We start from the raw sequence: 12906 nt of genomic DNA, 5'->3' as shown, positions 1-12906 counted from the left end.
TCGTGCCAAAAAATAATTTCCTACTCGCCAGTCGCAGCACCAAAGTAAGGAAAGATCGCTGGTGCAAAAGGCATGGGACGGCAGCATCCGAGGGGCAACTTGAGCGCACTTATTGTTATCAACGGCTGAAATATGGCATTTTAATTTTATTAGCTGCCTTTACATGCAGCACACTCCCAAGCCAAATAAATGTGCGGATGATGATGGCCATGGTGACGATGACAATCTCCAAGTGCGACAATGGGATCAAATGGATTTTTGAAAGCACTTGAGGTTGCAACAGGGGAGCCATTGTAAGGAAAGAATTTGTATTTAAAAGCAACTTTACCGCATAATACGACTTCAGGGATTAGAAAATAATGTCATATATGTTAATTTCTTGGAAATATTAAAACGTATAATATCTAAAAATTTTCAGAAATAAACACCATAAGAGATGAGCATATCCTATGTATTTTATAGTATATGGCATTGGCTTATCTTATAGAGCAAATTTTGTCCAACTCATGTTTTAGTTTCTTGAGTGCAAGGTTTGATATTATATATTATATATCGATATAAATAAATATTTATTAACAAAACTATGTTGTTAATTAATTTTTGGAAGACTTTTTCCCAAACAAGGGACTTATTTCCCTAATCGTATGCCCATTGGCTCCCATTGTACGGGTTGTTATTGTTCTGGTTTTGATTGTTTTTGTTTTTTGCCTGTCCCTCCACTTTTCGACAGTTTCAAGGAGATTGTTGAGGATGGTGGTATATCGTAGGGGGTGTCAGAGAAACAGAGAGTTTCCCTAGCAACTGCGCATGCCGAGAATCTCTAAGAGAATCGGGATAGAATTGATAGGGAATGGGTAGCTATCAAAGAGCCATAAAGTTATAGTTGCCATGGCAATGAAGTCATTTACCCAAAGTTTATTGCCAGTTGAAAATTGCGTTATTATTATGTGGCTGCTTCTGCTCTTTATCTCACTCTCTTGACCCCGGGGGCCGTTCTCTTAAGTATAATAATTTATTGCGCCTTGATTGAATCCCACTTCCCCTTTGTTGTCATTTTGGGGCTTTTGTTAAGCATTTTCGAGCGCCAGCCAAAACGCTCCCAAATAAGAGGAAGAAGCCGAGCACTCTGCTGATGGAGAAGAGCAGCAGAAAATGCGGAATATACGGAAAATACTTTTGTATTTTGGCTCCTAAGGCGGCCAACAAAACTGGAGGCATCTCTAGTTGGCAATTTCGCAGCGTCGAGTCGAGAGAGATTCGAGCGCAATAATTTTCCCGCAGAAAGAAAGTGGCAAGAAAGCGATAAAATATCTCCGAATAATTTCCCGTCGGCAAATGAGTTTTGACCATTGCGAAAAAATTAGCATAAACAGAGTGTCCAATTGATTTAGGCCAAATGTGCGGCTGACACGGTCAATGGATCTGAGTCCTTTCCCGCCCCCCTCCGCGTCTTCACCCCCCTTCGGCCGTATCGAGCGAACATGTGCCCCATAACTCCCATCGAGCTACTGTCCACGATTATCCTCGAGAAGCGAAAATTACGGCCGTCGACAAAGCGAAAAAAGTATCGCAAATAGCCGAAAATCGAACTCAGTTCCTTCCTACCCCAAAATCATCCATTTTCCGGAGGTTTCAGTTCGACTGAAGGTGTCGCTCAATCCACTGCAGGTAAAATGCCTATCTGAATTCTCTAGTTTCGGTTCCAGTTTATTTTTTCTAGGTCTATTAAAAGTTCTATAAAGTTTCGAAACAGCTGTTGGGAAGAAAGTTTACCGCTCAGCAAGTGTCGAAAATGCTTTGTATAAATAATTTCTGTGGCTACATACAGTTTGCTTTTGCTTTCCCGCAATTCGTTAGGGGGACAGTACATTATTTTGATGAGGTTTCCGGAGAAAGTTGTTTACGTTTCTTTTATTTTTTGAGGATTTGTTTTGGGAGTTACTATATATGTTAAAATATAGTTACTATATAAATATCATAATTTCTTGGATGTATTACTTTATCAAGTCACAAAAACAGACAGTATTTATCAATCGCAACCATCTTAAGTTCAAAGTTATAATTTTTTTTATTCTTATTTTGACAAAATATTATTTGTTTAACTATTTTGCTTGTTATGTTAAACAGTTTTTTTGTATTTTTATTTTTTTCATTCACTTTTAAGCTCTCGCCGAGCTATTTTCAGAACTATTTTCCATTGAGCGTCTTGCACAGCTGAAATCTGTTCAATTTACCACAAATATTTCTTGGGTTGGCCATATAGGAATACCTGGCCTCCGGTTGCCGCTGCCCTGTTCCGTTTCCTCCTGCTTTTTTTCCGTGGCGCCCCGCATGTCACCGAAAAAAAGAAAATTTAATGCATTTCCACCGCTGCTGCCACATTGTAAATGGAATTGAGCAATGCAACAACAATAAAATGTGTGTAACGCATGAGATGAAATGAAATGCAACACGCGCTGAGGGCAAAAAAAAAGAAGAAATTTACAAAAACGAGAATTGAAAATCAGGCGAGCGAAAAGCGAAAAAAAGGAAGCAAAACAACAGACCGGGAAAAAAAGAATTTTAAACATGGCGCGAACATAATGTCCTGTGTCCTTGCCTGTCGCCGTCTCACTCTTCTGCCCTCTCTTTCCTTGCGAATTTCCCTCCGGTTGTTGTTGTTGTTGGGAAAATCGAACATTGATTTATGGCGTGTGCGAATGTCGGGGAGGCAAAAAAAAGTATAAAACGTATATATAGGGGGAAAAGGGGCTGACAACGATGATGCTGATGAGCTGGAATTGTTTTTGATATGTCCCGGGCAGAGTAAGAGTCAGAGGCAATGGCAGAGGGAGAGGGAGAGGGAAGACGAGACAGAGGGAGATGGAGATGGACACAGCGACAGATGCAGGTCGGTTACATGAACGCAACGAATATCGGAATATATGTCCGTACATTTACAGAAACGATTCTCGGGGTCCCTCATTGCCTCGATTATTATTATTATTTGTGACAAACGGAGGGAAGACGTCTTCCCTCTCTGTCGATCGGATATCTCCCTCTCGCTTCCTCCCGAATCCCTCATTTCGCATTCATCGATGTTGCATTTACAACGAGAGCAGCCGCAAAACAACAATAAAAGGGAGAAAAAATTGCAAATGCAATTCGTAACGCATAAATTTAAAAAACACAAAAATGAGACAGTGACGGGGGACAAAAGGGGGGAGGCCAAGCGAACGCGTGTCACATGTCGATTTTCGATTGTTCGCAAATTAATATATAAAACACAACGATGCGGTCTGCCTTTTTTGCGGTTCCTACGCTTTTCAATATACCCCCTCAATTTACATTTCCCCCTTAACGCATCTACATGATACAATTGCGGATATTGAAAATGTATCGATTTGTTTCGCCGAGTCTGAAATTGTAATTTTTAATAACAGTTTTAATTCAAACGGGGAAAAAATATGGCTTAGTCAATAACACAGAATTTAATCCTTAAGAAGTTATTGAATTAAAAATATAGAAAACGTTAGTACAACGAACAGAAATTTTAAATTGAAATTAAATTTTTGTAAGTTTATAAACTAAATTTTTGTTTTACAAACTAAAATGACAATTGTTCCACATCTTACAATTAAATGCAACTGAGGCTTTTCGCCTCTAAAACGCTTCCTGGAAACCTCATTTTAAAGGAATTTCTCTTCGCCAATAGCCCAAATTCTTATAAAATTAGCTCCATCTAGCACTCCATGCCTAACTCCCCAATCCACCCCATCGATCCCTGTCTCCACACTAAATCTATCTAACTAAATCTAAACTCGTTTGGGCCTGCCATTGCCGACGGCCAAACACGCGCTGGTAATTGCAGCAATTGGCGCTCATTTCTCTGTCATAAATATCTTTTTGGCCAGCTCCGCTCCAGACTGGCGCAAATTATCGCATCATGCATGGCCGTCGAAGGGGGGCGTTTTGGGATGGGGGCGGAATAAATTGTAAATCACCTTCACACCAAAGACGGGCGGAAAACCGATTTTCCAACGCTGCCCCCAAGGTCAGAGAGTTTGCACTAGAAAAGCGAGTTAATAAATTACGTGTAAAACAACGTGTGAACTAACATAAATAATTTTCGTTGAGCCCTCTCTTGCACATTTCGTAGTCACTCCTAGGAACAATCGATTAAGCCTAGATAAAAATCAATTTGCGGCAATAATAAATTGCTCAACTACCAGGAGCATAAGCCTCAGCTCTGCTCTGCCGCCTGTTGCAGCAATTTAGCTTCATTTTGCCATACTCTCAGCAGTCCCTCGAACAAATTGGCCCGCAAGGTGAACCCATAGTACAAAAAAAAAAAAAAAAAAAAAAAATCAACCGCACTCTTCATGAAGAACCCAGCCGAGGCAGGCAAAAAATTTACAAACATTGTAATCACGGGTTAATTATCGCCAAAGCCAGGGCCAGCTGCTCGGAGTCCACAGCCATCTTAACCCCGAAAGTATCTAAAGTTGAGAATCTTCCACCTTCGTGGAGTGGAGCAGAGGTCCGGGGAGTGGGTCGCGGATTAATCACCGCGGGCAGGGCAAGCCCCAGACTCCAAGGCTCTTCGGACCCAGTCTGCAACCCGGACTCCCACTCCAACTTCATCTGCAACTGCAGCTGGAAGTCTTCGGGTGAAGCTCAGTCCCATCCACTTGCCCAGTGCTCGCCGAGATCACGATTCACAACTTAATCCCAACCAGCTAGCTCAGCCGGTTTCCCTTGCCCTCCTTTTGCACTGAAAAAAGTTAGTTTTGTATTTAAAATTTAAATAATTCTTAACAAACTATATGTTTCCTATATTTACTACATTTTACCTCGATTTATTTAATAGGAATATTAGAAAGATATATTTAAACCCTAATGCCAGTTTTTCGTATTTATAAAATGCATACATTTTCTCATGCCTTAACAATAACAACATTAAAAAATATGAGATGTATTTATGAAATGTCTAAAATTTTTTTCCCAATGCACATCATCTTCCATCTACAACTGGAGCTTCATCTAGAAAGGTGCAGCATCGTTTGTCCATTTGTTTCAGATGCTTTTGTTGCGTTTTGTATTTTGTTCATTTCACATTTTTATTTAACCTCCGCAAATCGTCTGCCGCCCTCTTTTATTTTTTCGCAGCAGCCACGCCCCCCTATTCGTGGAGGCCATGCAATGGCAAAAAAAAGTTGCCAACTGATTCATCGAATTCGAAACAAAATGAATTCATTTGCTTGCTCCCAGAGCCGTCGGGCAAGAGGGGCAGTGGACTTACTGGAGGGGAGGGAAGGAGCGGCCTTTTCTAATTGAAGTGTTTGTCTAGACCCCGCAGCGGTGAATGTTGCAAGTGATTAGCAAATGGAAGGTAGAGTAGATGGTCTGAACACAGAGGATGGCTTGTTAAACGATCCAAAACGGAAGAGTGGTGCATGGTGCATTATACATTTTTTTCCGTATGGATATTTTATTTAAATTGAGATAAAATAATCTATTTATTTATAAATTTAATAGAGAATATGAAACAGCAGGGAGTTCTTTAGGATCATTTTCCGATAATAATATCTTTTTAGAATAATTGCCAATCGCTTTCCAAGGGATTTAAAGTTTTCCTAATAAAGCTTAAGTAAATCCTGTTCTTCTTTATTAAAAATGGATATAACTTTATAAGACATGGAGTTTCGAAAATTTAAAAATTGCTTGTCAACTGCAATGCACCCCCCTTTCAGTTAGGCAAACTTTAATATTTTTTAATACGATTTCAAAACTGGCTTTTAACGTTCCACAAACGGCAGTCAGAAAGCGGAAAACCACCCAGAAAAAAGCAACATCTCGTCGTGCACTTTTATCAGAGGGTAATAATTCATTACACACTTTTTCGCCTCCCCTTTTCCCTTCGCCCTTTTCCTTGAACCATCAGCGGGCATCGGAAGTGCAGCATTTACCGCAATCGACTGCCATTTTCCCCATGCTGCAGGGAGTGGAAAATAAAAGAGGAAAACGGGATCGGTCAGTTAGCGAGAAAAACCTTTGGAAAAGCTACCCGCGAAGGGGTAGAACCAGAACTGATAAGGCATACGCACCTAGGAAATAAGAAAGAAAAACAAGAAAAAAAAGGATAAGCCTGGATAAGCCACTCAATTAACTAATTGTCCTCAAATGATATTCATTAGAGGAAAAGCCCTGGCCAGCGGGTACTATTGGGTAGGAAAACCAGCCTGATGGATAAGATTTCAGTTATCGTAGGACCAAAAAAAAAACAGAAAAAAGAGGTCCAAGCGGAGCCATAAATCAACGTAACTGTCAACGTCAACGGCGTCAATAGTTAAGTGCGAGAGGGAGAGCACGAGTGAAGGGAAACCACCCCCGAACGCATGCCACGCCCCCCAACCCCAAAGGACGACATCCCAAGGTCTGATGGGGGAAGTTGGCTTTTTGCATTACAACTAGATGATGTCAGCAAATATGAAATAACTAAATTGTTTCAAAGTGTCAAAGGCGAATGCGCACACATCTAAATGCATGAATATAATGTCCTTATGAGTATTTACACTTCCTTTGGCCCAAGCCAAACAGGATATTACAAGCTGCTTGTGGGGAAATTAGATCTTCACAACTGCCTCGTAGTTTCAGAATCTTTCACACAATTTTCACAAGCAGCAGAAGGCAATTCAGAAGATGAAAAAGAAGGGGATACGGGGTATGCAGCAGGAGATTGGGTAGCCATGTATGTCAAAGGTCCCACGAGGGCATCGGTGGCGCCACTAAAATACATGTTGCACTTAATTGGAATGATTTCGTCTGTGAAATATGACTTCTGGATGGGTCCCCAGATTTTGAAAGGGGAGAATCGGTATCTGGTTATGGTTAAAGTAAATTTGGAATTTCATTTTTGGGGATGAAAATGTCTGATTTCGATATGGTTTAATTTGAAGAAATTAAACATGGTATTTGTAAATGACTTTTAATTGTATTTTGTACACAAAGATAAAACTAAAATATAAAATATATGTTTTAAATTAACTAAAAAAAAAAAATTATATATATGTATTAATCTTAATCTTAATCTCAATCCTCTTTAAACACAAAAGCCCACTTCATCCGTCATACCCAGTCTTTATCGCCCACTCTCCATATGATCTCTTAGTTATGCATCTAACAAATTGAACTAATTTCCTATGCTCAACTCTTTGTCATTGCAGGTAAACACGCAACCATTTTTCAACCCGCTTAAAGACTGGGACAGACTATTCACCGATGCCATATCTGTTTGCCCCACCAAGTAAGGCAAATATGATAAAAGGGGGAGTTTCTCAACAAAGGGGGATTCTGGGATGGGTAGCTGAATGGGATACATTTCAAATACCTTAAATGCGCAGGCAGCATTCCAGCAGTTGGCTATATCTGATTTCTGTCAACATTAAAATTGCAGACCTGACAATGCAACGGACAAAAGAACCGAACCAAAGCGAACTGAACCAAACCGAACTAAGTAACCCACAGATAGAGTGACAGGATACAGAATAATGTGGGGAACCGATGGGTTTTGGGGGATGGGGATGGAAACGAGGATTTCGCCAATTGGCCAAGTGTACTCCTAGGCGATAACACAATGGCTAAGACGCCCCAAACTGGTTGCCGGGGAGCCAGTGAGTGGCAACAGAGATTATAAATTGAAATTGAGTTCATAAAACACGAATCAGCAAAACGTTTAACATCTTTATTCCTGCGAAATGGCAGAGACACAAGCCGACAAACCGACAAACCGACAAACCGACAAACCAACGTCTCGAAGGCAATCGCAATCGCATTGGCAATGGCATTGGCATTGGCACTGGCACTGGCAGCCACAGATGGAATGGAAGGAAGACCCGGACCAAGGTGCGATTTCCTCGACTTCTTCGACTGCTCCTCGAATGCAATCAAACAAGCGCTAGTCAATTGCAGCCATGTCGATTCCTTCTCCGGGCATCCAGCATCCAGCATCCACCATCCAACATTCAGCATCCCAAGCATCATCTCCCAGGCCGGCAGCCTGCCAACTCAGTCTGGCCAAGAGACTCGGTTCTCGGTTCTCGCTTCTCGGCCAATACCCAGACCAGCAAATAGACAGACAGATGAACGCGAGTGCGAGCAGCCAAACTGCCAAAGTGCTGGAGGACCATAGTGGTGAAGAGATGGGTTACCATGGGCCAAGCAGATGTTATTTCGAGTAAAAGATGCAGGCGTTTGAAGCCAAGCAATAACAAATCCAAAAAGTGCCGTGATTAACAACAGCCATGTGAAATAAAATTAGTACGCTTCGTAGGTGGGGAAAACTAGACTTTCTTGTTTTCATTTTTGATTAAAAGAAAAGAAACGGTAGTCTCAATCCTCAATTTCTTAAGGCAGTGTGGACTTTTATCACTTTGTTTTTATTTTATATATTTTTTTTAAATTCAGTTATGATCTATTTCATCCCACTGTTTGAAGATTTTTTTTTTTTGGATGCTGTGTGAGCATCTTGAATGCGGAATGTGCACGCGTTGAATTTCTTGTAGACGTGCGATAAAAGTTTGCGACATTGCAACAGTTTGGCGAACGTGCGAGCCCGTCGAAGGTGATGCCGCCCCTGATCCCCTAATCCCCTCTTCCCCGCTCCCATTGCCCCCCTTTTGACATACCCCTGCTTTATTGGCAGCTTTTAGCATAAGGCCGCTGCAGGGCCACAAAGCAGATGACACTACCCGATACTCCTAATCTGCGTGAATAAAAATGTAAATGAATTGAAGATTGCCCCGGACGGCATTTATGAGCTATGACCACTTAAGGGGGCTGGTCTGGGAGGGGGGCGTGGCGGACAAAACGTGGACACAAGTGACAAGTGCGATTAGGTCGGGACTATGGGTGCATTGCATTTTTTTTTGTGGTTTTAATAAGCCGCGACAGGCAGGTGAACAGCGCTAAAAAGGTAACACAAATGGTGACTGAACCTCTTGGTCAAGGAGAAGAGACCCCAAAAACCAGTCCGATCTGATGGTAATATCCCATGCCATCCAGAGTCGGGCAAACCTAACGGAGCTGAGCCGCCGAATCGGGTTGAAGGCTCAGATCCAGACGTGGCACAAACATGTTTTCACTTCCCGGACGAAAGCTTACCAAAATGAGAAAATAAAGGAGAGAAAACACACACGGCAATCTAAATGCCACCAGATGGGATCAGGGTCGTTGGGAAAAGGGGTACTAGGGTTGTTCTTAAAATAGCATCTTGGTCTTAATTTATTTGTATGGATATTTATAAGGCTACAGAAAAAATTCTGCCAATTTAAAGTTCGCTGAGCACAAAATAATGCTTAGTTCTTTATAAAGATTATTTCGATATTGAAAGTGTAAAAATCTAATGATAATTTTAGGCCAGAAAATGGTAGGCAAAAAACAGCATGATCTTAAATTAAATTTTGTTCTGCAAAAGTACAAACTCCTTTTACCATAAATCCCCTCTTTTTCTACGCCCCAGGCCTACCATCTAAGACTGCCATTTCATGATGGCTTCGTTGCTAAAGTGTTTGTCGATAAACCAGGGCGAAGGTGATGGAGGAAAATAAGGTGAGGTGGGGTGAGAGGTGTGCGATTGACCAAGGCGCATATAATAAAAATTAAATCGCACAATATAAAAACGCTCAAGCCAGAATCGTGGAAAAAGGAGCAGGAAGGAGGGACCTAAAGCGAAGACGGGTCGAAATGAAAACGTAAGCGGAAAAATCGAGTCACGAACATTGAAATATGTGTTGTCCACGGCCCCAGAGAGCTGATGAGGATGTGGATGTGGATGCGGAGGACATGGACATGGCATCGACTGATAAATGCGTGGAAAATGCAACAGCTGCCAGAGCTGGATAAGAACGCTCCGCACCAGCAGGCAGTCGCCAGGAGTAGTGGAAGTGGTAGTGCTATTGGAATAAGAAGGAAAAGTGCCGGAGGAAGATTTTCCAGAGGTTTAATAGCTGAGGCGGCCGCGGCTCTGTTGGTAAACAAATCATTTGAAAGGATTTTCACACACAATCCATCTTCGTTGGACCGCTGACTGAGCCACACTGAGATCTGTCTCAATTTGTGCACTCTAAAAAATCAAACAAAGATTAAGAAATGCTAAGAAATGCAATTAAAGAAAGCTATTTCAGCAATTACAAAATTGTGTATGCATGAAACTTAGGAAGTCTATACGGCATATGATTCAAAGATTGTCTTTCATTTTGAAACACTCCAAAACAATAAGGTTATATATAAAACTGCCCTTTATTTTCACAATTTTTAAAAATTCCTACCAAATTAATTTAGTTTAAAATTTTTGTGTTTGTTTTTCAAGCTTTATACAATAATCCTTAGCTATAAAACAATATATAATTTAGTTATAAATGTTAGACAACTGTAAGAACTCATGGAAATATTCTCTAAATTCGATAAATTTGTTCGAGTGCAGCTCAGCCATCCTTTTACTCTCTCTTTCTCTCTATATATATCCCTTTTGAGCGACAGGCAACCTGTTTGTTCGCCTGCACAAAGGATCAACTCCTTTTGAGGCGAAAGTGTTCAGAACAAAAGGCCAACTCGGATTAGAAGCAGTACAAAAAAAGAGAAAGTTGGCATTGTCGTTCGGGATTTTCGCAAAATATCAATAGGCAAAACATTGACTTGCTGAGAGAAAAGAACTTATGCAATCGCTTCGCTGCAGTTACAGTTTCACAGCGGTGCTACAGGAACAAGGACAAATGGCAAGGACACGACTGCAGTTGTTCTGACTTTTGTCCTGAATTTCAGGCCTAGCGTAATCTTATGTAATTTCTGAGCCACGCGAAGGTCAACGGAAAGGGCAAGTTATTCTGGGTTTTATGACTACCGATCCTTAATCCTCGTTTTCTGAGAGCCAGTGGTGTGGGAAGAAGGCGTGTGGTCAGCTAACTGTAGCAAGGTCAATGGCTGTGTCCTCATTATGTCAATGGTCATTACTTTAATGATAACTTTTACGACCTCCTAAGTTCCAATCATTATGGGTCTAGACGTGTTGGGAAATTTATGATTTACTTTTTGTTTTACGCTATGTTCATTTGGTATGCATATGCAACAGTTTAATTGTAATTGCTTGGAATATTCAGGGAATGTTTGAGTTCGTATGGACAGGAAGAAATATGGGAAATCGTATTCAAACCGTCAAATTAATTGTGCCATTTTAACTTCGATTGCTAAGAAAATTAAGAAATTGTGAAAACGAAGTATATTTCAAATAAAATTTAAATAATTCTCATAGCAGAACTTCTGCTCACTTTCATTTCAATTTTCATTAAAGAATTTCTCATCAGAATATTCAACCTAATCTGTATGTAAATTCAAGTAATTTCCCTCCTCTCAAATTAGATTAAATTCCTTTCGGCCAGCCAATCCCCTGCCAATGTTCTCGAGTCCTGCGAAGTATTTTGTCAGTTTCATTTTGCTGCTGCAATTTACACAAAATTAAATTCACACTGTCCTCGAGGTGGAAAACGACAACACAACCCAAGGGGCGACTGGAGGTGGGGCGGCAGGCAATAAATGAAAAAATTCCAATGCAACGTTTGAAGTTTATTGGCCATAAATAAGGGGCCAGAGATCCCCCTCGACACGGAGGCTCAAAGGACACTCGGACTACAAGTCGAGCGAGGACAACAAGCGACAGCGATTGACAATTTGATTAAAAACGAGTAGCGAGTGGAAAAATGCATACAGCCAGGATGCATTTGCACTTTCCCCCCACCGTCCAACATTAAAGTGAAAGTTTCGCCCGGAATTTATTTTGCATTGGTGGAAAAAATCCTGCGGATTGCCAAACCATTCATCCGCTCTGAGTAATTGTTGCTAATGAAAAGTGGGAGTGGGCGGCGTATTTAAGTGGCTAATTTCACTGGGGCTTGCCCAGGAATTTCCAGGGGGTTGAGGGGACACGAATGACAAATGAAATTGCAGCCGCTGCACGAAATGCAAATGAAATGTGCAACGTGGGGGTGGCGGAGGGAGGTGTTGTTCGGTTGTTCCAGGACAATTGGTTTTCCATGTGCGAATGTGTGAACATGAATGCAGTTTGTGTGTGTGTGTGTGTGTGTGTGTGTGTGCATTGCATGAGTGAAATGTCGTTGTCCGTCCCTCTGGCTTCTGTTTTACAAATTTCTTATTTATTGGCCGTGACAAAATATGATACGAAAATTAATATTATTGATTAAATAATTGAAAATGGCAGCAATAAATTATGTACTGGCCCGGCATTCTGCCCCTTTGTCCTATTTCCCCTGCTGTTTGCTCCTATTCTCTGACAGTTTGTTTTGCATTTTGGAATTGGCGATGACACTTTGCGCTTCGGGATTTTGCTGGTCATTTCGTATGAAATTTGAATGATTCTCAATGGATATGCATTAATTTGGTGATGGCTATTGATTTGATATGGCTTATGGCAAAATTTTCCGAATTTTGATTGGGTGAACATTTGAGGAATATGAGAATGGGGTAAATAACTTTAAAGTAGTGTTTTGGGATACAATTTTAAATTGGCAAAGATTTAATAAGTTTATTTATATGAAAAGGATTATAGAAAGCAACGACCTTCAGCTCAATTACTACCAAATAATCAATAAATAATAAATATATAAAGACATACAAAAATAAATAGTTCCTCATTCATTTCGGAGTTAAAAGTACTCTTAACTGTTATAACTTCGTTTTCTGCCTTGGTTATAAAATGTATGATTTGAGTTTTAAACATTTAACCGGAAGCAAATTAATTTAAGCAGTTACCAAAAAAGGTTTATTTAATATCTCTGATTTTCGCATCTTCCAACATTCATCTTTCATTTGTGCTTTCATTTAGAAACAATTACCACAGAAAATTTCCACCCTTGT

At 40.6% G+C, this 12906-nt stretch overlaps 1 protein-coding gene across 1 annotated transcript; it reads left to right on the top strand.

The window, feature by feature from the left end:
- The first annotated feature begins 707 nt into the window (after positions 1-707).
- Positions 708-1621, top strand: LOC121467615. Its single transcript, XM_041709577.1, has one exon. It carries the CDS (start codon positions 1482-1484, stop codon positions 1575-1577), a length of 96 nt encoding a protein of 31 aa, XP_041565511.1. The 5' UTR covers positions 708-1481; the 3' UTR covers positions 1578-1621.
- The last annotated feature ends 11285 nt before the right edge of the window (positions 1622-12906 follow it).

This window comes from Drosophila elegans, unplaced genomic scaffold, assembly GCF_018152505.1.
Source record: "Drosophila elegans isolate 14027-0461.03 unplaced genomic scaffold, ASM1815250v1 contig_476, whole genome shotgun sequence".
NCBI classification, from domain to species: domain Eukaryota; kingdom Metazoa; phylum Arthropoda; class Insecta; order Diptera; family Drosophilidae; genus Drosophila; species Drosophila elegans.
Note: the sequence above shows the minus strand (reverse complement) of the source record. Positions and strands in the feature narration are given on the sequence as shown.

Excerpts from the sequence above, each read along its gene's own strand:
- LOC121467615 (XM_041709577.1), top strand. The coding sequence starts at position 1,482 with ATGTGCCCCATAACTCCCATCGAGCTACTGTCCACGATTATCCTCGAG.